This window comes from Bufo bufo, chromosome 8 (genome assembly GCF_905171765.1).
Source record: "Bufo bufo chromosome 8, aBufBuf1.1, whole genome shotgun sequence".
Lineage (NCBI taxonomy): Eukaryota > Metazoa > Chordata > Amphibia > Anura > Bufonidae > Bufo > Bufo bufo.
In genome coordinates this window covers 30,919,187-30,944,006 of record NC_053396.1, presented here as the reverse complement: position 1 = coordinate 30,944,006, position 24,820 = coordinate 30,919,187, and the positions used below count along the sequence as shown (strand labels likewise).

General features: G+C 47.3%; 1 protein-coding gene and 2 non-coding genes across 5 annotated transcripts; all 3 read left to right on the top strand.

The window, feature by feature from the left end:
• The first annotated feature begins 200 nt into the window (after positions 1 to 200).
• Positions 201 to 19,522, top strand: LOC120977109 (H/ACA ribonucleoprotein complex subunit DKC1). 3 transcript variants are annotated; one of them, XM_040404878.1, is made up of 17 exons: positions 201 to 317; positions 443 to 495; positions 5,747 to 5,833; positions 6,789 to 6,880; positions 9,914 to 10,098; positions 12,211 to 12,275; positions 12,595 to 12,721; positions 13,504 to 13,634; positions 13,843 to 13,986; positions 14,075 to 14,195; positions 15,429 to 15,547; positions 16,105 to 16,208; positions 16,283 to 16,337; positions 16,536 to 16,598; positions 17,840 to 17,887; positions 18,771 to 18,878; positions 19,214 to 19,522. In XM_040404878.1, exons 1-17 carry the CDS (start codon positions 302 to 304, stop codon positions 19,268 to 19,270), a joined length of 1,575 nt encoding a protein of 524 aa, XP_040260812.1. In that variant the 5' UTR covers positions 201 to 301; the 3' UTR covers positions 19,271 to 19,522. The 3 variants fall into 3 exon arrangements, with proteins under 3 accessions (XP_040260812.1, XP_040260813.1, XP_040260814.1); XM_040404879.1 differs by lacking the exon at positions 19,214 to 19,522 and having other exon boundaries at positions 16,536 to 16,602; positions 17,843 to 17,887; positions 18,771 to 18,873; XM_040404880.1 differs by lacking the exons at positions 16,283 to 16,337; positions 16,536 to 16,598; positions 17,840 to 17,887; positions 18,771 to 18,878; positions 19,214 to 19,522 and having other exon boundaries at positions 16,105 to 16,212.
• Positions 13,355 to 13,427, top strand: LOC120978321. The gene has a single exon (XR_005774071.1). It is a non-coding gene; the product is annotated as a small nucleolar RNA SNORD83 (small nucleolar RNA).
• LOC120978323 lies at positions 15,600 to 15,670 on the top strand. The gene has a single exon (XR_005774073.1). It is a non-coding gene; the product is annotated as a small nucleolar RNA SNORD83 (small nucleolar RNA).
• Positions 19,523 to 24,820: the final 5,298 nt, after the last annotated feature.

Below are 24,820 nucleotides of genomic sequence, written 5' to 3'. Positions count from 1 at the left end.
AGCGGTGCAATTATTTTTACGAATCCAGTGGATCTGCGCATGGGCAGATCCACACTCACCCTCCTCCTCCAGCTTATTCCGGTGCGTCTGCGTCACTTCCGGGTATAGCATTCTGCCAGGTATAGGCTGCCGACCCACGTGACCTATGGATGTCACGTGATCTTGTGACAGTGTATGGCATTTAGCCTTCACCGACGCGGAAGGGGCGGAGCCAGCGCACAAGTCCTCCCACGTGCTATATCCGGCTGCCGCGCCAGCGCTGAGTTCTCTCCCTCATTCACCGCGTGGCCGGAGAGCAGACATGGCGGAGGACGCGGGTGAGCGGAGGCCTCGGAGCCTAACGCCTTCTTTATGGGGGCCTTGAGTAAAGGGCAGAATAACGCAGGTCCACGTCACGTGGTGCGGCTCCTGAATGTTTAATTTATTTTATTATTTTTTTAAGGTTCAAAGAAAAAGTCCAAGAAGCGCAGGAGTCAGACGCTGGGGGAGATCGCGGTGAGTGTGTCTGCGGCTTCCCTCCCTGTGCCCGAGAGCTAATGCCAGCTGGGCACGTGGTGTGTGGCTGCAGCCGTCCTGTGGGCAGAGACCTCCACCTGGGCAGCGGCTCCGGAGCCTTCATGGCTGTAGCCGTCCTGTGGGCAGAGACCTCCACCTGGGCAGCGGCTCCGGAGCCTTCATGGCTGCAGCTGTCCTGTGGGCAGAGACCTCCACCTGGGCAGCGGCTCCGGAGCCTTCATGGCTGTAGCCGTCCTGTGGGCAGAGACCTCCACCTGGGCAGCGGCTCCGGAGCCTTCATGGCTGCAGCCGTCCTGTGGGCAGAGACCTCCACCTGGGCAGCGGCCCCGGAGCCTTCATGGCTGCAGCCGTCCTGTGGGCAGAGACCTCCACTTATAGTACCCTTCTAAGTACTTAACAGTACTAAAATGCGGAACGCACATGGCCAGTATCTGTTTTGCACATCCGCAGTTTGCAGACCTCCAAACACTTATGGTGGTCTGAATGGACCCTGGTAATGGCCGGCAGCGACCCTTGTACCCTCTCCTGGGTTACTTGTAAGGTTTTATTCAGGGTAGAGGAGATTAAAGCGATGCCGTGTAGGTCAGAGCGAGTGTCTCATGCCAGTAGTGGAAGCGGGCCCCTATTTAAAGGGCTTCTGTCACCAGCTTCACGGCGTTAGACGGGCCGACCTTAGACTGGTGTGCTGGGCAGTAGAATTGATCCGTCTGGGTCTTATGCCGACCACATTTCCTGTTGCCATTACTCCTAGAAGCTCGGTCTTCCCTGCAGCTGGTGCGCCCCCATGATTGGCAGGCACGGCCGGGCATTGTGGACATCATCACACCTGGCCCGTACTTCAAGATTCCTGCTGCTCAATGCGGTTCAGTAACTGGCGCAGTACAGCAGAGCCGCTGCTCTGTACTACACCCGCATCTTACGGAGCAGCGCCAGGCGCGGTGACACTGACGTGATATTATAGAAATAGACAGGCAGACTTAATTTGGAGTAATTCGGAGATATTAGGTTTGCATTATCCATAGATACACTTATCAATCAATACAAATATACACCTGTAGATAAAATAAAAAAAGTTAAAAAATAGCCGGCATTAAAAGTTATAGAATTACAATATCTAATTGCCCCTCTGTTTGCTGTGTATGGAACAAGCGGATTAGATTATCTCCCACACAGCAACCAATGAGGGACCTCAAATATGGTCTCCACTAGGGTTGTCCCGATACCGATACTAGTATCGGTATCGGGACCGATTCCGAGTTTTCTCGGCGGTACTCAGCCGCCGATACCCCGCCCCGATACATAAATAGAATACTTTTTTTTTTTTCCCGCAATGAATATTTTTGCGGCCCGGCAAAGATGCAGCATCGGGAGAGAGGAGTGGCTGGAGTCCGTAACTAGGGGCAGGGCCCGGTGCAGTCACTGTACTCTTACACCGGGCCCCGCCGCTCACCAAAGTATTTATAAACGTGAATCCTTATCCTGTTATTAAGTTGAACTAACGCTGCCCTCTCCCATGTTCCCCTGTATCCCCCTGTAAGCTTCAATAGCAGGCAGAGCGGACGGCAGCAGTAACGTCACTCACTGACGTAGAGCGCCTGCTCCGCCCACTTTATGAATGAAGCAGGCGGAGCAGACGCGCGACGTCAGTGAGTGACGTTACTGGTGCCGTCCGCTCTGCCTGCTATGGAAGCTTAAGTGCTGTGGGGATACAGGGGAACATGGGAGAGGGCAGCGTTAGTTCAACTTAATAACAGGATAAGGATTCACGTTTATAAATACTTCGGTGAGCGGCGGGGCCCGGTGTATTGGGGGACACTGTTATGAGGGGGATCTGTGGATGACATATAGCAGTGTCATCCACAGATCCTCCCCATAACAGTTCCATCCACAGATCCCCTATAACAGCACCATCCACAGATCCCCCACCAAATAACAATGCCATCCTCAGATCCCCCCACCCCATAACAGTGCCATCCACAGATATCCCACCCCATAACAGTGCCATCCACAGATCCCCCATAACAGTGCCATCCACAGATCCCCCATAACAGTGCCATCCACAGATCCCCCATAACAGTGCCATCCACAGATCCCCCATAACAGTGCCATCCACAGATCCCCCATAACAGTGCCATCCACAGATCCCCATAACAGTGCCATCCACAGATCCCCATAACAGTGCCATCCACAGATCCCCATAACAGCGCCATCCACAGATCCCCCATAACAGCGCCATCCACAGATCCCCCATAACAGCGCCATCCACAGATCCCCCATAACAGCGCCATCCACAGATCCCCCATAACAGCGCCATCCACAGATCCCCCATAACAGCGCCATCCACAGATCCCCCATAACAGCGCCATCCACAGATCCCCCATAACAGCGCCATCCACAGATCCCCCATAACAGCGCCATCCACAGATCCCCCATAACAGCGCCATCCACAGATCCCCCATAACAGCGCCATCCACAGATCCCCCATAACAGCGCCATCCACAGATCCCCCATAACAGCGCCATCCACAGATCCCCCATAACAGCGCCATCCACAGATCCCCCATAACAGCGCCATCCACAGATCCCCCATAACAGCGCCATCCACAGATCCCCCATAACAGCGCCATCCACAGATCCCCCATAACAGCGCCATCCACAGATCCCCCATAACAGCGCCATCCACAGATCCCCCATAACAGCGCCATCCACAGATCCCCCATAACAGCGCCATCCACAGATCCCCCATAACAGCGCCATCCACAGATCCCCCATAACAGCGCCATCCACAGATCCCCCATAACAGCGCCATCCACAGATCCCCCATAACAGCGCCATCCACAGATCCCCCATAACAGCGCCATCCACAGATCCCCCATAACAGCGCCATCCACAGATCCCCCATAACAGCGCCATCCACAGATCCCCCATAACAGCGCCATCCACAGATCCCCCATAACAGCGCCATCCACAGATCCCCCATAACAGCGCCATCCACAGATCCCCCATAACAGCGCCATCCACAGATCCCCCATAACAGCGCCATCCACAGATCCCCCATAACAGCGCCATCCACAGATCCCCCATAACAGCGCCATCCACAGATCCCCCATAACAGCGCCATCCACAGATCCCCCATAACAGTGCCATCCACAGATCCCCCATAACAGTGCCATCCACAGATCCCCCATAACAGTGCCATCCACAGATCCCCCATAACAGTGCCATCCACAGATCCCCCATAACAGTGCCATCCACAGATCCCCCATAACAGTGCCATCCACAGATCCCCCATAACAGTGCCATCCACAGATCCCCCATAACAGTGCCATCCACAGATCCCCCATAACAGTGCCATCCACAGATCCCCCATAACAGTGCCATCCACAGATCCCCCATAACAGTGCCATCCACAGATCCCCCATAACAGTGCCATCCACAGATCCCCCATAACAGTGCCATCCACAGATCCCCCATAACAGTGCCATCCACAGATCCCCCATAACAGTGCCATCCACAGATCCCCCATAACAGTGCCATCCACAGATCCCCCATAACAGTGCCATCCACAGATCCCCCATAACAGTGCCATCCACAGATCCCCCATAACAGTGCCATCCACAGATCCCCCATAACAGTGCCATCCACAGATCCCCCATAACAGTGCCATCCACAGATCCCCCATAACAGTGCCATCCACAGATCCCCCATAACAGTGCCATCCACAGATCCCCCATAACAGTGCCATCCACAGATCCCCCATAACAGTGCCATCCACAGATCCCCCATAACAGTGCCATCCACAGATCCCCCATAACAGTGCCATCCACAGATCCCCCATAACAGTGCCATCCACAGATCCCCCATAACAGTGCCATCCACAGATCCCCCATAACAGTGCCATCCACAGATCCCCCCATAACAGTGCCATCCACAGATCCCCCCATAACAGTGCCATCCACAGATCCCCCCATAACAGTGCCATCCACAGATCCCCCCATAACAGTGCCATCCACAGATCCCCCCATAACAGTGCCATCCACAGATCCCCCCATAACAGTGCCATCCACAGATCCCCCATAACGGTATCGGTGACTACTTGAAAAAAAGTATCGGTACTTGTACTCGGTCCTAAAAAAGTGGTATCGGGACAACCCTAGTCTCCACCTGCTATTTGTCTTTTCCTCTAATTTAATCCAGTTTTTAATGTTTTGTAGATATCAGAAAACATTCTGTAAAAGGTATATAGAATATGTAATTATATTGTCTTTCTTTCTAGTAAAATATATGAACAGTTCCAAAGGATACTCTGTATTGTATAATTATATAGTTAATTTATTCTTCCAATGGATGCTTTGTATTATGATTGAAATCGGCGCACTGTGAATATAAATAAACCACACAATCATATAATACAAAGCATCCATTAGAAGAGGTTGTTGGTTTACAGATCGCCGATCAGCACATTGGAAATATAAATGAATTATATAATTATAGAGTATCCTTTGGAACTGTTCATATATTATACTGGAAAGAAAGACAATATAATTACATATTCTATATACCTTTTTGAAAATGTTTTCTGATATCTACAAAAGATTAAAAAAAAACTGGATTAAATTAGAGGAAAATACATAAATAGCAGGTGGAGGCCATATTTGTAGTCCCTCATTGGTTGCTGCGTGGGAGATAATCTAATCCGCTTGTTCCATACACAGCAAACAGAGGGGCAATTAGATATTGTAATGCCGGCTATTTTTTTTTTATTTTATCTACAGGTGTATATTTTTATTGATTGATAAATATATATATATATATCTATCTGATGCAAACCCAATATCTCTGTAGTCTGCCTGTCTATTTCTGTAATCCATTTAAGTTTGACGGGGTGAGACATAAAGTCAGAGCACCTCATCCAGAGCAAGAAGGGGTGAGCCGCTGAATGAAACATTTGTGATGCCGCTCCCAATGTCTGGTTCTGTCAGTGGAGGGATAATGGATCCTCAAGGAGTAATGTCGATTCCCCAGTTGCTCCTAGAGGCTCATTTGTATATATTAAAACTTCTTTCATCAAAATGCAGCCAGGTATCGGGATGGGATCAAGACAGATCCGTTCTGCTGACCTGCGTGGAGGTCTAAGGTCAACCTGTTCTAATGCTATGAAACTGGTGGCCGAAGCCCTTTATCCACAGTACAAATGGTTTGTGTTAAGACTTGTGTTCCCTTCTTTACAGGATATACAACATGAAGAAAGCTTTTTGATACAGCCAGAATCCAAAGTTGCCCAGTTGGATACATCTCAGTGGCCGCTGTTGCTTAAGGTTAGTATTGGTGGTCATGTCCGTATACCCTGTAGTGCTGGGCTTGTCAGTGGAGGATCTTGCTAATAGATTCCATACATTGAAAACGTAAGATGCTGTTTGTCCATTGGGGATTCGTGTGCGTTTCAGTTGACTTGTGGCGCATGTCCCATTGTGTAGAATATATTGTGGACCGAGCCCTTGCAGACAAACCTGAAGTAGTTTTTTTAAGGGGTCGTCTGAGATGATTTAAAACCTTGTAGAAGTCCTACAGCTGCTTAAAATGAGAAGGTTCTGCTAGCTTGTCCCCTTGAACATTTCAAAATAATGTTCAATTTTATTCTATGTGGATAAACTTTCCAGATTGTAATTGTAGGTTCACCGGAATGTTTGGTCTAGCTAGAAGAACACTTCAGTCATTATCTTAAATTTAGGGCTGATTCACACGGCTGTGAAACATGGCACATGTGTGGACCACATCTCCCACTAGACCGGCCGCGGCTCTCCTGACCCGAATCATGACTCTCTATGATTCAATCGGCTCCGGTCAGTTCAGGAGATGTGGCCGACACAGACCCTGTTTGAGCGAGCACAGTTGAGTCTTAAGGTGGGTTTAGATGGGCCGACTGCTTATGTGGTCGTCTTCCCTTATTTACATCTATCTCTCGTCAGAATCATGGCTTCTGAGCAGTAGATTGCTGTTTAGACCTCACGATCGGTGGTGCCTGCATGAGTAACGGGATCAACCGATGAGTGAGCATTTCGCTCGTTCATTAGGTGATCGCCGGCACACTTAGACGGCTAGATCGGTCTCTCCCAGTAATCTCTATAATTATGGTGCGTCTAAATGCACCTTTAAGCTGCTCAAAATGATTTGACCGCTGAAGCCCAGACTTGAGTTTGTCCTGTGGGGAGGCTGCATCTTGTCTGTTGTGAAGCCTGTATCTGTCTACTAATTTCTCTATCAATTTTACAGAACTTTGATAAGCTAAATGTTCGGACAACACACTACACTCCCATACCGTCCGGGTCAAACCCTTTGAAGAGGGACATCACAGAATACGTTAAGTAAGTATTAAGGGGTGTGGTAAGTTCTGTACTCGCCGCTCTTGTTTGAGACTGCACATTCAGATTAGGCCCATTGAGAAGAATGGTGTGAATGGCGGTCGCAGTAATACCGGACAACCTCTTTAATCCGCATTTGTTTGAATTGGTCATTTTAAGCATCAGCTTGTCTGTTCTGTCAGACTTGTTGTTTTTGACGGGAGAAAGTCCTGTCTTGTACTTAACACTGAAAGTTGAAAGGTTATTCCATTGATCAGATATTCAGTCCATGTAATGGATGATTTTTTTCTTCTGTTCCTCTGATGGAGCAGAGTCGCCTACATTTACTGATGTCTGAGCCAAACATGTTGGCAGCACAATTTTGTCACATCTAGCTGTTAAAGTATGAGCCCACCGATCATGAGGGCACACCTCCTGTGCAATGACACAACTACGTCTTAGATAGCCTTGCATTAAAAAAAAGTTTACTTAATTAAGTAAATGGCTTTTATCATGTAGATAAAGTTAAAAGGGTTATCCTATGACTAATGCAAAAAATGAAAATCAGACCTTTATATAGTACGTGATAGTATCGTTCCAACAAAGCTAGAACCAGCCCTGCACCTCACATGGGTCCTGAGATCTCCCCAGTCATTGCTCTGCTAGATTTATATCGTGCTGGAAGCTCAGGGGAGTGTCTTTACTGCTGCAGGTAAGGGGGCGTGTCCGTGCTCTCCCTATCACAGCTCAGGGGGCGTGTCCGTGCTCTCCCTATCACAGCTCAGGGGGCGTGTCCGTGCTTTGCCTATCACAGCTCAGGGGGGCAGTTTAAGGATAAAACTGAGCATGTGCGACCTTCGCAGTGAGCAGGACAAATAAGAGAACTGGTGGCGCCATACAGAAGTTTTATTTGAGTAATTTAATGACTGACTTTTAAGTACATGCAGTTACAAAAGAATTCAGATCCAGGTGCTGGTTTAAAAACCATAGAATATTTTTACTGGAACAACCGCTTTAATGCAAGGCACCTATTAATGTATGTGGTTTTCCTTCCTGTTATACACTGCAGGCTTCCAGGGGCCATCAACATCACTGCAGCGCAGATACAAAATGGGAGCTGCTGTGCATGCGTGCTCCCACGGTCCCGGCCACCAGAGAGGCCAGTACTTTTTCCTCCAGTGTGCAAGCACGGCCACCACTGCTGGACTGCACGGTGGAAACGAGCAGTGTATAATGTGATGGAAAAATTAATCGCCAGCAAAGGAGGCAATATGGATAATCGCAGTACATTAGTAATTCCTTGTGTTAAATGAGTGTTCCAGTTCCAACCTCCTATCCACAGCGACTGGTCAGAAACGTGTGCCATCGCGCCATTCCTTTCTGTGCTTGCTTGTGTTTCACTGGAACGTAAGCCTGAAGACCTCATACACACCTTGACCTATGGAATACAATACAGTATTGGTCTGCTGGTAAAACTTCTCATTCTTTGGAGTTAGACAGTAGGTGTACTTTATATACCCAGTTATTGTAGTTGAATACCTGTTTGTAGTAATAGTCGTCCCCCCCCCCCCATTGGCATCCACTATTTAAATGCATTAAAGAGGACCTTTCAAGGGGTCGGACATTATAAAATTAAGCAGCAGGATATGAAGGTAATAGAGCAGTGATATAACTGCGCTTACTTTTGTTACTGTGTGCGGCTGTAGCGCAGTTATATCACAAAAGGTCTGTCAGGGGGAAAACCTTATGAAGGAAATCCAGCGGCTCACCCCTGTCTCGTATGGGTAGGTGCTCACCCTCTAGTCCTACCCTCAGGACTGGAAAGAAGTGATAAAGTATGCAAAAATGAGGGGGCACACTCAAGAGAGAACCACTAGATGGATGATGGCATAATATTTTATTACTCTAAAAACAAACCCCTAAAAATATATAAAAAAACAATCATAAAATAGCATATATTAATGCAGCAATCCTATAGTGCATGACAAGCGGTACTACACATATATGACAAATACCATATGATATATAACATGCAGCAGTATAACAATGCGTGACACGCTAGTGGTATGGAACCATATGTGATAGTCCTGTAGCCGTCCTATTGATAGGTAAAATGTCAGCACTTTCGTGCATAAATGTCCCACTGAGACTTGATGGTAATGGTACTATGACCAAATGTCCCAATAAAGATGATGCCACTATTATTAGGGCAGTGTAGCTAAATCCAATAGGGGGAAAACCTTGCCTTCTCCCTGGATGTGACGCTCTCCGCTGCGATTGGACCGCACTACCGCCAGGGAGAAGGAGACTCCCTTTGAGAAACGGGGCAGTCTCCTCCTCCCTGTTCAGATGCTAAAATTAACATACCAGGCGGGAGAATACAACGGAGCCCTGCACAGTAACGAGTAAGCGCAGTTAGATCCCTGCTCTATTGCCTACATATCCTGCTACTTATTTTATAATGTCCAGACCTTTTGAAAGGTCCTCTTTAACTTCTGTAATGGCATGTACGGCTACGGTCACACTAGCGTTTAGATTTTTTCCGTTATTGAGATCAGTCATAGGATCTCAATACCGGAGAGAAAACTCTTCCGTTTTGTCCCCATTAATTGTCAGTGGGGACAGAACGTACTGCTCCAAAATAAATTCTGTTTCATTTGGTTGCGTTCCCGTACCGGAGAGTAAACCACAGTAAGCTGCGTTTTTCTTTCTGTCATGGGATGCAGAGCAAAATGGATCCGGCATGACTCACATTGTAAGTCAACGGGGACCGATCAGTTTTCTGACACAATAGAACACTGATCCGTCCCCCACTGACTTTCAGTGGAGTTCATGACTGATCCGTCTTGGCAATGTTGATGATAATACAACCAGATCTGTTCATAACTGATGCAGGCGGTTGTATTATTGGTAATGGAAGCGTTTTTGCTGAACCCTGCCGGATCAGGTGAAAACGCAAGTTTGAAAGATGTAGTCTTCATTTTTTCCTTTGACAATACTTGCTTTTAGTTTGCTGCTTATGTTCTGTGCAGAGCTTTAATTGTGACTCCTTTTCAGAACAGGTTTTATTAATCTGGATAAACCGGCTAACCCGTCCTCGCACGAGGTGGTTGCATGGATTCGTCGTATTTTAAGGGTAGAAAAAACTGGCCACAGTGGGACGTTGGATCCTAAAGTCACTGGTTGTCTTATAGTATGCATTGACCGTGCCACCCGACTTGTGAAGTCACAGCAAAGTGCAGGTGAGGTTAAAACATTTTTTTAAAAACTCAATGGGATACAATGTAATGTGAGCAAAGTCCTGCCGTCTCCCATTTTTATATATGATTTATTTTATTTTTTAATTTTTCTCCAATCAAAACTGACTCATTTGACGAATTGCTTCCCTGGTGATCACTTATTATTCTTGTACAGCCTTGCCTGGCTCTAAAATGGTTGGAGCCTTCCTCTACTGCTCTATCTGCAATACGTTCAGGTATATTAGAGGTTGTTCCATCTGGAACATTTATGGCTTATTTCTATGATATGCCATAAGTGTTGGATAGGTGCGGGTTTGGGACCTGCTCCAATCTCCAGAACGAGGACCCAAAATGAAGGGAGATTAAGCCATGAATGTGCTGCCTTCCACCGTTTACCCTTTTGAGACTTTCAAAAATAGCTGAGCGCTGAAGGGGACATCCGCTTTCAGCCTCGCCCTTGGCAAAACCTGCCAGTTCAGCTGCAGATGTAAATGGTAGAGATCTGAGGATATGAGAGCATGTCGCCCAGATCTACTAAGTTTAAAAATCACGTAAATGTAAGGTCCCTTTACATGGGACGACAGCAGAATATTGTCGCAAAGGAACTTCCTGACAATCTGCTGCTCGCTGGTGGAGGACCTCTCCAGAGTAGGGAAAGGAGTGATCGCTAATGCCACTGCTCTTCCCCATACTGACTCGCTGTTTGCACCATCTGCTGCCGGCAAGCTACTATTTTTGTCTGTGCACAATCTGATTACTCTATAAATGAGTGTTTCGCTCGTTGGCCGTACGGTTACACCACCAGAAAATCGCTAATGAGCGTTACTATGATTAGTGGTAATCTTTAGGATTTTCAGCACGTTAAGTCTTTTTAAGACCTGCACTAGATGTATCAGGGGCTCAAGCAGTCTGATAAATGCGGTGCAGGGGTACGCTACTTTGACACCATACAATCTACTGGTCGGTTTACATTTAAACATTTTTACGCCATAATTGTGACACACATGGACCTCTTGTGCCGACCTTCTCACAAAGCTCTGCCTTTTTCTGCTAAGCCCCAGCCCTTGCAGGAAAAATGAGGCACCACGTTTTAGACAAATTTTTGGCACACATTTGTAAATATTGGCCACTTTTTCACAGACTACTCTACTCTAGTCAAGGTTTTCTTCTGCTTGCTTCTATCCCCCCCCCCCCCAACCTACGTCACCTGAAAGATTCATATCTGAATCCCTGCACTTTGGTCCTGTCATTCCTCCATCTCCCAGTTCCAAGCTTGTTTTCTAACGTCTGAGACTTATCTCAAAGGCTAATATTACCGGAAAACCCCTTTTAATATTTTCATTTAAGGTCTGTTTGATAAGTAGCTTTTATAATTTTAATATGTTGTCCCTAATCCCCTAAATAAAATGAATATACTTTATTTAGCTGAGCGCGTTCCTCTTAGCAGAGCAGGCACAGGCAGAACTGTCATGCAGTGCTTAGCGGATCAGGCAGGAGCCCGCTCCGCTCAGTTAATCCTGGCATAGTACATGGTACCCATGTACTATGCCAATAGTTAGTAATTGTCCATGCGCTGCTGCGGCCCCATTCATAAATGAGTTCTCCGTACACTGCGGAGCTGTCAGCGGCGCAGGGAGAACAGTTTTAAGGACACACTGAATGGTGCAGTTTAGGGATATAAAAGTACAGTAAAAACAGAAAATTTATAAAGTATATTGGAAAAACTTTAGGGGATTAGGAACAACATATTAAATAAATTTAGTTACTCTTTAAGGCTGAATTCACACGTCCGTGGAGCACGGTCCATGAGATCCCAGCCTGGCGTCCTGCTGAGTGCAGGAGCGCACGGCATCATTGGTTATGACGCCGTGCGCTTCGTGCCGCCGCTGCTGTACAGTAATCCTCGAGTGTATTACTGTCCTGCACTCAGCAGGACGCCAGGCCGGGATATCACGGACCATGGATCACAGACGTGTGAATTCAGCCTAATGTCAAACATTTTATTAAAAGATCAATATGTGGACGATTTAATGTCTGCCGGGGATGTCTGTTTCCTAAGCTCGACCTGTCCATGACGTGTTTTAGCATGAAGAATGTTTAAATTTTGTTTTACAGGGAAAGAATATGTTGGTATTGTGCGACTGCACGATGCAATAGAGAATGAACTGCAGCTTTCGCGGGTAAGTGACCTCTCCTCGGTGCTTTGGTTGCTCTTAAGGAAGTGGACCTTCCAGTTTACATGATGACACGGTTTATCCATTCGCTGATCCTTGGTCTGTCTCTAAAGCACTTGCTTCCTGTATTGGGATCTGGTGTGCTCGGAGCACTGTTGGAGCCGGTGACCTGCGTTTTGCAGTGTGACTTGCCCCTGGTGTGAAGAGCAGGAGGTAACAGATCAAGGTCAAGAAGAGACTTGCCGTCTGATTAACCTGGAATGTCTTGTTGGTTCTGTGCTGCGGTGATCATTACTTTTTCAGACTCTTGGTTCTTCCCTTGCAGACCCTGGAGACCCTCACCGGTGCACTGTTTCAGAGACCGCCATTAATAGCTGCTGTAAAGAGGCAACTGCGCGTCAGAACAATCTATGAAAGCAAACTCATAGAATACGACCCCGAGCGTAGACTGGGTGAGTAACGGCTCGCCAGATTAATGCCATAAAGAATAGTCAGTGCTCATTCACACAATTGTGTTTTGCATCTGTGTCCGTCTGAATTGTGGTTTTTACGGAAATTATAGAAAATGATGATCTTGTTTATTGTGGACAAGAAGAATGGATTCTAGTGATGGGAGTGAGAATAAATGGGGATCGCACATTGAAGGAATCTGTGGTTTGTAGGCCACAATTCGGAAATGGTTGTCTGCCTGAGGCTTAAATCCCTACTTTCCACTGAGGCCTTATGCCCATCCACATCAGTCATTTCTGTACCTATTTTCACACAATGTTGAAAGGCATCAGTCGCCCGTAGGTGCCCACATTAAGTGTGTGGTGTTTTCTCTAGGGCTTGCCTCTGTGTAGAACAGCGTGGTCTGCTTCATGTGGTCAGGATGTGCATTGTTGTCGTGGCTCCTGCATGTGGTTGGCTGCAGTGACTGCTGTGGGGCTGGTTATTACCCAAATGGAGATGACTGTAGCAGCAGATGTATTGATCAGGGGATCCTCCGGCCGCCTTTCATTGCTCTCTGGACAAGTGGCGCTTAACCATTTCTCACTAGTATTTTGTGTCTGTATATTTGGTACGTAGGTATTTGAGCACGTAGAGCCATATGATGTATGCGAACGGTCATGAACTTTGTGATGGTGACATTTATCTATCACCCAGTAACTGATGGCTCTTATTGAGCGAATAAAATGTGTACTTTTAAAAAAAAAAAGGACAAATGTGTAACTTCTATCTTCACTTTCCTCAGGTATATTTTGGGTGAGCTGTGAAGCCGGTACATATATCCGTACTTTATGCGTTCACATGGGTTTGCTGCTTGGGGTTGGTGGCCAGATGCAGGAGCTTCGCAGGGTTCGTTCAGGTGTCCTAGGAGAGAAGGTAATTGCCTTTCACGGTATACTAACCCCCCAGCCCCCCTTCTCCCCAAATGCGTTGAGTTCAGCCACAGGCTTCTCCCTCTGGTTTGATAATTGGCTTTGGGACAATAATACGCTGTCAGGATAAGGCAAACTTAGTCTTGCCCTGGAGCTGACAATTAGATCTCAACAATATCTGTTTTCTCACATTTGTGTGTAATCTTTTCTAGGACAATCTGGTCACGATGCATGACGTTTTGGATGCTCAGTGGCATTATGATAACAATAAAGATGAAAAGTATCTTCGTAGGGTTGTCTTTCCACTGGAAAAGCTTTTGGTGTCTCATAAAAGATTGGTTATGAAGGACAGTGCAGTAAGTTGGCTCTTCATATTGTGCGTCGCTAGATTACCGGAAGCAGAACGTCGCCCAGTGACTTCATGGTGCTTTTTTCCTTTTTAAGGTGAATGCTATATGTTATGGGGCAAAGATCATGCTTCCCGGTCTTTTGAGATACGAGGATGGCATTGAAATGAACCAGGATATTGTGGTAATCACAACCAAAGGGGAAGCAATCTGCATTGGTAAGTATAATATGGTAATGATTGGTGCCAAAGATTAAAGGGATTGGATAGAATTTATAGCGGGAAGCTTAAAACGTAAAGAGAATAAAAAAATGACATCTGTTTGATATTTCCCTCACTGCTCTGGTGCTATGGATGGTTAGTCAATCACCATAGGAATAATATAGCAAAAACAGACAGGTGCACTATGCGGTCTTACTAACCCCCGTACTGGTGTACAATTGAGAATTGGCCGACATGTCCTGCTTGGAGGACATGTCTGAGCCCGAGCACCGCGCCAAGGTTTCTCAAGTAGCTTGGGACCTAACGCGAAACCTAGGCCGTATGGGCAATACCAGGAGCCAGTGGGCGAATTACAGGAGCGCAAGGTCCGACTCTTAAGTAATCTCCAGCATGTGACCATGCATACAATGAGAGGAGGCAGAGAGCTCTGAGCCCCACCCAAGACTGGCTGATATAGCCCGCGCCTCACATGTGCACCAGAATGCTGCCTGTGGATGGAAATAAAGGCGCGCTACTTGAGAAACCTTGGCACGGTGCTCGGGCTCAGACATGTCCTCCAAGCAGGACATGTCGGCTAATTCTCAATTTTACACCAGTACGAGGGTTAGTAATACCGCATAGTGCACCTGTCTGTTTTTGCTATATTATTTTTACTGTCTATGGGGGACCCTATCCCTGCATCGGAGACTTTCTCCCTCCTCTCTTACATGAGAGGGAGGAAGTTTACATTTTTGGTGATCGCTGCAATACACTGCATCACGGCGATCACGTGATCCGAGACCGTGACTTCCGGTAGCTGCGGGCATGGAGCTCCAGTGCTTTGATTTAGGCGCTAACTTGGGCTGAAGTGCTGCAATAAAAAGGCGGCGCTCCAGCCCAAGGCCCCTTGGTGATCGCTGTAAAAATACATATGGGTGGTCCCTAAGGGGTTGAGTTTCAAATATGTGCAGACTCTAATCCTCACCGTCCTGAATGTGACATGATGACACAGTTTATCCATTCTCTGAACTTCCAGGCTTCCTTGCATCTCTGCGCTCCTAGGGGTGCGGAGTCTTGCTCGCTTGTTGGCGCTGGTTTCTGTGTTCTGCAGATGACTCGCCATAAGGGAGTGGGAGCAGGACGGCTGGCTAAGTGCGCAGGATGATGAAGCTGCTCTGATCACACCTTCTAGAGGCTTAGGCTAAGCAAATGTTTTGTACTTGACCATCAAAAACGTGTATCCCTTTCCAGGTACTGCCCTTATGACTACAGCTGTGATATCTACATGTGACCATGGAGTTGTGGCAAAAATTAAACGTGTAATTATGGAGAGGGATACCTATCCCCGCAAGTGGGGCCTTGGTCCTAAGGTAAGTTTGTACAGTCTACATTGGCAACCGTTGCAGTTTCCAAGGACTTTGAGCCATATGATGTGTATGTTTGATGAACGCTGTAATGATGACTCTACATCTATCACCCTATAACTGATGGCTCGCCCCTTATCTTACAGGGAATCGGTCACCACTTTACGCTGCCCACTTGAGGGTGGAATGAAGTAGTAACTGACTCATTGGTTTCATCATTGTATGTTATGTGCCCATGGTGTACTTATTACTGGCAGTGTTCACATCGTACTGTAAGCCCGGAGTCTGATATTCATGCGCTGCGGGTTCTTCATCCACTGAACTTTATCCCTATGGAGAGTAACTGGGGAGAAAGCGGTCATTTATGGTAGGGGCCCAAGGTACATGAATAGGCAGCACGGCTTGATGCAATTGTAAATCTTCCCAAAGTACACCATGGGCACATATAACTGATGTCTTACGTTGTGCCACCCTCAAGGCATCATGAACGTGGTGACAGATTCCCTTGGTCACGGCGTGCATTATATTCTGAGCCACTTTACATTTCACACTCCACTGTTCAGGCCAGCCAGAAGAAGATGATGATCCAGAAAGGAATGTTAGACAAGCATGGAAAGCCCAATGAGAACACCCCTGCAAGTTGGAGCCAAGGATATGTTGATTACAGGTAACGGCGGTAATGTCTAACTTCTTCGGGTTTCCGTTTTACAGTGGGTTTATCGTGTGTTTTGTCTTTTGTAGTGCGGGACAGAAGAAGGAGAAGGTGATCAGTACAGAGGTAGAGCCACCAGTGAAGGTTCGTTCTTGCTCTACTATTCACATATGCAGGAAGTTATCCCCTTCTTGCCGATCTGTGGCATTTTAGGGGAGTCATCCTGCAAAATCAACTTGCTTGTCCTAATCAGAGAAGCAGCAGGTTTCTTCTGTTAAGGTACCAAGCGCACATGTGACCATTTATTTTGCTTTGATAACCTGGATTATTATTTTTTCTTAGAGGAAGCATGTAAGCGAGTCAGATAGTGACACAAGAGCACAAACTTCCACCAAAAAGAGAAAGGTAAGCCGTATACACAGTACAGCTGTCCCTGCGTTGTTTGGAAGTAAAGGGTGTACAGTACTTGTTCCATCAACTGAATTACAGCAACAGCCCTGACAAACCTGTCTCTAAACAGCCAGTGTCTTCTCCGCCACATGGACCCGCGGCAGCTGTAAATAAATGTGGCCAGACCCGTGGAGGGAAGTAATACATACCTGCTCCACACCCCACGTGTTCACTAGCGGTTTGCCGGCTGCCTCAGCAGTTACACGTCCCGTGACCTATTGATGTGATGCAGGGGGGACGTGCTACTGCTGTGGCCAGTGAATAAATCCTATATAAACCAACAGTAGCAATATGTGCCATATACATCACCTGGAGGGAGCAGGTAGATGTTGCTTCTGTCCGTATGTCTGGCCATGTGATTTTGAGGGCTGCCTAAAAGGTCCCTGAAGGTGGGAACCCATTTAATGATGGCTTGAGAAGCTACATACACTTACTTTTTTGGACCTTTTCCTATTTATATCAATACTTTGGGCTCTAACAAATTTAAATTTGAGCTTTATTTCGACTCTACTTTAATGTAGTCCTACATTAGGTCCACAGAACACCTTTTGAGGGGCTGGAGAATGACCAGTCAGATGAGCCAAGCTCTGATGGACCTCACTGGACAGCATTCTGCAGCTTAAACTGGGAAACCTAGATGTTTCATCTGTCAGCATGATTAACCGTATTAATCTAGGCGTATTGCTTGCTAGGGTTACTAATGCCAAGTAAAATGTTTTGCTTTTGACATCTAGTCTTACTCTGCGTTCTCGTGCCGACCCTGCATTGATTGTGCTTGCCGAGTGGACCAGATGCTGTTTCCAAGCTCATTAGATTAACGGCAGAAGTGCAGCCACTGAGCAGACTCGACACTTACACAATGGATCTGCTACTTCCCAAAGCGCGAAGCAGTATCTGATCCACTGCGCAAGTGAGATGGCTAGCCCTGTAAATCGCAGGCCTGCACAGTGGCTTTCTTAGCGGTGCACTAAGAGCTGAGGCCAGCCCCTTGGTGCTCAGAATTGCTAATTTGCATACATTTAAATACAAATGTGTATCTGCAGCAGTGCAACCTACAGTAATCTATAATTTTACTTGGCATTATCACCCCAGGCAATATGCTTGAGTTGATGATCACGACAAATGCTCTTTAAAAGTGAAGCCTATTAATAACAATGTTAAATCATTAAGTTTTGTTCCCCCCCTTTTCCTTACAGAAGAAAGGCAGTGACGGTGAAGAACCAGATGCAGACACATCTGTAAAGGTAACATTGACAGTATATGTAGAGGCCACTTGTGTGCTCCGTGCCGTCTGCTGTAGTTTATGTAGTGCGCTTGTGCTGTGTATGTCGGCACTTTTCTCCTGTCATTTTGGCTCAAACCTCACTCAATGCGTTCTTGTGCTTTTATAGATTTCCTTTGGTTTAAGTTTCTAATGACTTCCGCCAAACTTTATCATTGACTTTTTTCATGATGTGAGAGGTAGCCTGACTTAAGGAGTAATTATGGCCCTTTGGGAACAATGGTCAGTGCTCTGTAATCCAATATAAAGATTTGACATGTTCAGTGGTCCTAAAGACTAGGACACTCACTTGGAGACTAGCAGTTAGGATATATAAGTGTCCAAAAGGTAGGTTCCTTGCTCTGGATCCCTCCCCTGTCTGGGCCACTGCAGAGCACTGCTATTAGAGTAGCTGCCCCCCATACTAACTGGAACTGTTTAATGGGCTAAAATGCTTGAATTTAAAAGGATAATACCGTTTCAGTAATGTGAAGGGTTATCTGCGTTCAGAATTGTGATGGCTTGTCAGAATACGCCATCAATATCGGATCAATGTGGTCCAACGCACAGCTGCAAATGAGCCATTTGAAGACCCTATTCCTTGAGCTTGGCAGCCCCTTGAAACAGGGTATATGTTTAATATGTGCACCCTTAGCGGTATGTCATGTATTCAGGTGTAGGGAAGCGGTATAATAATCACTATTACCCAAGAAAATTGGCAGCACTGTTTTTGGTGGTTTGGAAGGAAATGAGAAATAAAAAGGAATAACTCCTAATTTATTCATTCTTCTGCTGGATCCACATCTTAAAATGCTGTGAGACTCCATCCTAGAAGGTCCCACCATTAAGAACGTCTTTCCCCACAGATTACCGGTAAATCGGAGACTGGTAGTGACGGTGAGAGTGCCTTAAAACCAAAGAAAAAGAAGAAAAAGAAACAGGAGGAAGAAGTGACTGTGACGGAGTCTCCTGAGGTAAAAGCTTTGGTCTTTCCAAAACTGTCCAGAATGGTTTTGATGCAATGCGAAAATGGCCCGTCTGGGAATGCTACTACGAAGACGCCCCTTCCTTTTCTAATGTGTCAGTACTTGTGACGAACACTTCACGTATGCTCCATATCCGTAGCACAAAAGGGTCTGTGTAATAACTGAATCACCGACCCATTGTCCGTATCCCTTCTTGTAAAGACAGATTTATGTGAACATATTTTTCCTGCCTTGTGAGCTAAATTTGACAAATGAGCCATAATTCAGTTGTATAACTCGTACGTTCTACGCAAACATCTCATGATGTGCTTTTTCTTTTCTAGTTGACAAAAAGCACAAAGAAGAAGAAAAAGAAACACAAAGAAGATCTTTCTGAATAAACATATCCATGCCTACTATTCAGTAGTGAACCGTCCAGGCTTCTTGGCTACGACTACTGAGCTATGTCCTGTTTTAAGGATTGTATAGACTTTTTACAATGCGACCCTTTTGTACATGAGTTGATAAATTTAATCGCCATTATTTTTGGTTAGTCCCAAACATTTGGACTATTCCTATGGATCTTGTGTTTGGGAAAAGATTTGGTTAAACCCAGATTTTTTTTTTCCCCAATAAACATTCTTTGAGTACTATATTATTGGTCTGCCATTTGCTGGTGCTCGAGTGCTGCTAATATGGGTGCTGTTACTAGACGGGGGGTGCAGTATGGGTGCCTGTGGGCCAGATTAGTGAGCAGTTGGGCCTCTTTCACACAAATGATACGGATTGTCAGGATGCGTTCAGTGAAACTTGCGTTATTTTGCAAGCAAGTTCTGTCAGTTTTGTCTGCAGTTGTGGGTGCAATCAGTTTTGTGTTTTCACGCGTGTGAACAATTTCGCCTAGCGACCATCAGAGAAAAACGCATTATATCTGGTTGCAATGCATTTTCCACTGAAGCCCCTTTCACTTCTATGGGGCCAGGGCTGCGTTAAAAACGATGAATCTAGAACACGTTACGATTCTCGTGCGACGCAGAAATGAGTGGAAAATTCAGTGCGGGTGCTGTGCGTTCACGTCATGCATTGCACCCAGGCTGAAAACTCGCTTGTGTGAAAGGGGCCTTAAGGTTCTTGGTGGTGGAGATGGCTGAAGGTAAAGTACCTGAGGGGGTGGGAGGGTATACAGTTACTTTAACCCTTTACCGACCTGTGCCGTACTAGTATGGCGCTTGCCGGGTCTTTAAAGATGGCGCCCGCTCCTGAGCTGTTGCCATAGACACGGGTGGCCTGCTGTTTCTTATAGCAGACATACGCGGCTAATGTCACGGACATCTAACCCCTCAGACGCCGTGGGCAATCCTGACCACGTGTAACACCGGAAGCATGCACTTCCGGTAATGCTCTGGCTTCCCCGTGCGGTGATCGGAGGAGCCGGATCGTGTGTGCAGCAGCCCCGTCTTTATGAATGGCAGGAGGCTGCTGCATAGTATTTCCTATGGAGCCCTTGCCTGTAATAAAGCTCCATAGGAAACTAGCAAATTTCTCAGACTCCAATCACATGGGGGTCTATAAGACTAGCAATCTAATGATTTGCATGTTATAGTCCCCTATGGGAAAAGTGTAAAAAAAAATAAAAAATACCCCCCCCCCCCCCCTTCCCCAAAATAAAAAAAATACATATCATGGGTATTGCTATGTGTGAAAACACCCATAGTATAAAAATATCTTCCCCATACGGCAAACAGTGAAACGGAAAAAAAATCGTCAAAATGGCCGATTTGCTGTTTTTGGTCTCCATTTTCTACAAAAAGTGATCAGTCATACACAACCCAGAATGGTATCAATGAAGTCATGGATGGATGAGTCTGGACCAAAACGATTGATTTGTTTACCTTACTATACAAACCTATGGGGTCATTTATCAAACTGGTGTAAAGTAGAACTGGCCTAGTTACCCATAGCAACCGATCAGATTCCAGCTTTCATTTTCCAAAGGAACTGTCAAATATGAAAGGAGGAATCTGATTGGTTGCTATGGGCAACTAAGCCAGCTCTACTTTACACCAGTTTGATGCTATACAAACCTATGGGGTCATTTTAAGGTAAACAAATCTGTTTTGGTCCAGACCCATCATCCATGAACCCTTGGCTCCCCCTGCTAATTCCATCAACTTCATGTGTTTGGGCGGCTTTTGGTTGAACATCATTATGGCTCTTTTCACTTCTCTAGTTTTCAGACTTCAAGTCGGGTAATATTTTCCAAATTGCATGTTTTGTGTTGGCCCCAGAGTGATCAGCCGTTTGAGGAGGCTGCTGCACTACTGTGTGCGCCACAACCATCTCGGTGCCATGCACTGAATAGCGGGCGGGCGGTCCGTATTGCAGTTGAGCCCTATTCACATAAATGGGACTGGACTGCGCCTAGGCCACATGACCAATGACCGTGACGTCGCTGAGGAGGCCACAAAGCACCAAACAGCTGAGCAACATGGTCCTGGATTTGGGGCCTCTGCCTGAGCATATGTCATCAATATTAGAATCTCTTTAACCTCCTTTTCTCGTACTTTTTTCCATTGGGGGACACAGACCATGGGTATAGCTTAGAGGTATTAGTAGGAGGGACACTATGCAAATGAAAGAGCTCCTCCTCCTCAGGCTATACCCCCCGACTCCACCAGGAGGAACTCAGTCTTTGCTTAGTGTCCGGTGAAGGAGGTTGACACGATCACTATCTCTACTCCGGTTTGTTATTTTCTTTCTAGATGGGGACACAAGTCGGCATGGCGCCTTCCTGGTCCCCCGTGGAGTGCCCGCCGCCGTCCTTGGACGCTGCCTGGCTGCCTCCATTGCCCCACCAAAGAAGACAAGTGGATCCGGGCTCGACCTGCAGCTCCGGTTTCCCACCAGCCACTGGGTCACCTGCTGCCACCCTCCTCCAGAGCACTGCACTCCTGGGCAAGGAGTCAGAAGCCTGAAGAGGTGCATCCCTGCTGGTCCTGGAGTCGAGGGAGATCTGCAGGAGCAGATAAGTATTACCTGCATCCCTGCCTGTATCGCTCTTTTTTTCTCCTGAGCAGGGACGCACCACAGAGTTCGGCGGTGGTACTCACTGCGGCTGCGCTGGCTCTTTCCTTCCTAACACCCAGGGACATTAGCCCCCGATACATGTGAAGGGGCCCTGGTAGCGACGGGTCCATTTTTAATTTTTTTATTTTCATACGGCGCGCGCCTTCTTTTCGCGCCATTATGACGCGGCCGGGGGGCCGAGCCTCTGTTCTGGCGCGTCCTCTTGCTGTGTTCGGCCGTGCAGTTCCGAACTCTCGCGCGACTTCCCCTGCTCCCCCTCAAATCAGGAGAATGGCGGAAAATGCCGCCGGGGGTCTTCTGCTGCCCATTAAGACAGCTTTCTGCTGTATGAGTAAATGCCTTGCTTTTGAGTGACAGATACAGATGGGCTTTATCAGACCTGGCTGCTAAGCTAAAGCAGGTGTGGGGATAAGTCTTCCCCTTAGTCTGCCATAGCTTTTTCTCAGGCCCCACGGGGTCCTGTCAGGTGTGCCATTCAACCTTTTTTCCGTCACCTGTCTCTTGTGCCCTGCCCCTGGACAGGATATCCTCCGTCTCTTGCTCAGCCCAGTCCTCCCTCCGCATGACGCTATCCTGCCTCTCTGCGGAGACGGCGGTACTACAGCTCATAGCTGTGAGAGTAAATGTCTTGCCTCTGATGTTAAAAAATAAAAAATAATTAAATAAAATAAAAAATTCCCATCTGGGCTTACAAAGACCTCCGTCCCTGGGAGCATGCGGTCCCCGCTTGGGCATCTGCCATGTCCAGCACGGACGCTGAACTGGTCTTAGTCGCCAAGGTAGCCATGTCCTTTAATCCTGTGGCGCTAACCACTCCATCTCTCTGTGGTCCCCACAGTGGGTGCCTGACTACGTAGAGGCAGCGTGAGCGGCAGCATCCCACCTCGGATGTCTTCCTTTTGCCCTTCTCCGGCTAAGGGCTCTTTCACACTTGCGTTGTCCGGATCCGTCGTGCACTCCATTTGCCGGAGGTGCCCGCTGGATCCGGAAAAACGCAAGTGAACTGAAAGCATTTGAAGACGGATCAGTCTTCAAAATGCGTTCAGTGTTACTATGGCAGCCAGGACGCTATTAAAGTCCTGGCTGCCATAGTAGTAGTGGGGAGCGGGGGAGCAGTATACTTACCGTCCGTGCCGCTCCCGGGGCGCTCCAGAATGACGTCATCCATGCGTGTGGGGCGCCCTGACGTCACTCTGGAGCGCCCCGGGAGCCGCACGGACGGTAAGTATACTGCTCCCCCTCTCCCCTGCTCCCCACTACACTTTACCATGGCTGCCAGGACTTTAGCGTCTTGGCAGCCATGGTAACCATTCAGAAAAAGCTAAAAGTCGGATCCGGCAATGCGCCGAAACGACGTTTAGCTTAAGGCCGGATCCGGATAAATGCCTTTCAATGGGCATTAATTCCGGATCCGGCCTTGCGGCAAGTGTTCAGGATTTTTGGCCGGAGCAAAAAGCGCAGCATGCTGCGGTATTTTCTCCGGCCAAAAAACGTTCTGGTCCGGAACTGAAGACATCCTGATGCATCCTGAACGGATTTCTCTCCATTCAGAATGCATTAGGATAAAACTGATCAGGATTCATCCGGCATAGAGCCCCGACGACGGAACTCTATGCCGGAAAAAAAGAACGCAAGTGTGAAAGAGCCCTAACCCCAAGGAACGCACTCTGCATTCCCTGGATGTCGTACGGGCCCTGAAGGTGTATCTCGCGGCTACTGCTTCCGTCCGCCATTCATGGCGCTCTGGATCTGCTCGGCTATTTCAGCGGCTTATCGCGCTTGTGGTAGAGTTCCCCCGACTAGGATTACCGCTCACTCCACTAAGGCGGTGGGGGCTTCCTGGGCAAGACGCAATCGAGCCTCTGCGTCTCAGCTGTGTAAGGCGGCCACCTGGTCGTCCTTACATACCTTTACAAATTTTTATCAGTTGCATTCACTGGCTTCGGCTGATGCAGTCTTTGGCCGCAGGGTTTTACAGGCTGTGGTTCCTGTTTGACCGTTGGACGTTCCTCCTGGCGGTGCTGAGATTTTTTTCCCACCCCATGGACTGCTTTAGGACGTCCCATGGTCTGTGTCCCCCAATGGAAAGTACGAGAAAAGGAGATTTTTGTAAAACTCACCTGTAAAATCTTTTTCTCGTCTTTTCCATTGGGGGACACAGCTCCCACCCATTCTGTCTGTTGCAGGAGGGGTCTTCAATTCAGTTTCTGTTTATGGTTGGACCTTATGGCTTGGTCCGATGGTTTCCATAATTTTTTTCTTGCTCCTTCTCCTACTGCTTGTGCAACGCCTGAGTTCCTCCTGGTGGAGTCGGGGGGGTATAGCCCGAGGAGGAGGAGCTCTTTCATTTGCATAGTGTCCCTCCTACTAATACCTCTAAGCTATACCCATGGTCTGTGTCCCCCAATGGAAAAGACGAGAAAAAGATTTTACAGGTGAATTTCACAAAAATCTCCTTTTTGGCCCCCACTAGCTCCAGCGCTTGCGCAGCGGTCTGCAGTGCTGGGACTTGAATGTCTTGGGTTTCAGAACATCATTTTTCCATCAGACATTTCGGAGGCTGTGAACAGATCCAATGACTAGATTTGTGACACATGCGCCAAGCCTTTTAAATGGAAATGTGCGGATCTAGTTCTAGGACTCCTGTGCTGCTCATCTCTAGTCACTTTTTGTTATTCGAGCCATTATGTGTTAAGGGCAGATTTGGTGCCCATTCTTCTGTCGCTGTAAACCCATTCCCTACATTGTAATGAGGTTGGTCCTGCAGCATGTGCATAAAAACCCATCAGATGTGGGGACTAGTCACCGCAATCTCTGCAGCCAATCGCACATACAAGTGCATCTGTTCGTCCTTCATTTTTGGT

What these genes read in the sequence shown, in the direction of transcription:
- LOC120977109 (XM_040404878.1), top strand. An exon ending in GAAGTCACAGCAAAGTGCAG is followed by an intron (nt 10,099 to 12,210) that starts GTGAGGTTAAAA and finishes TTTGTTTTACAG; the next exon opens with GGAAAGAATATGTTGGTATT. An exon ending in ATGAACTGCAGCTTTCGCGG is followed by an intron (nt 12,276 to 12,594) that starts GTAAGTGACCTC and finishes CTTCCCTTGCAG; the next exon opens with ACCCTGGAGACCCTCACCGG.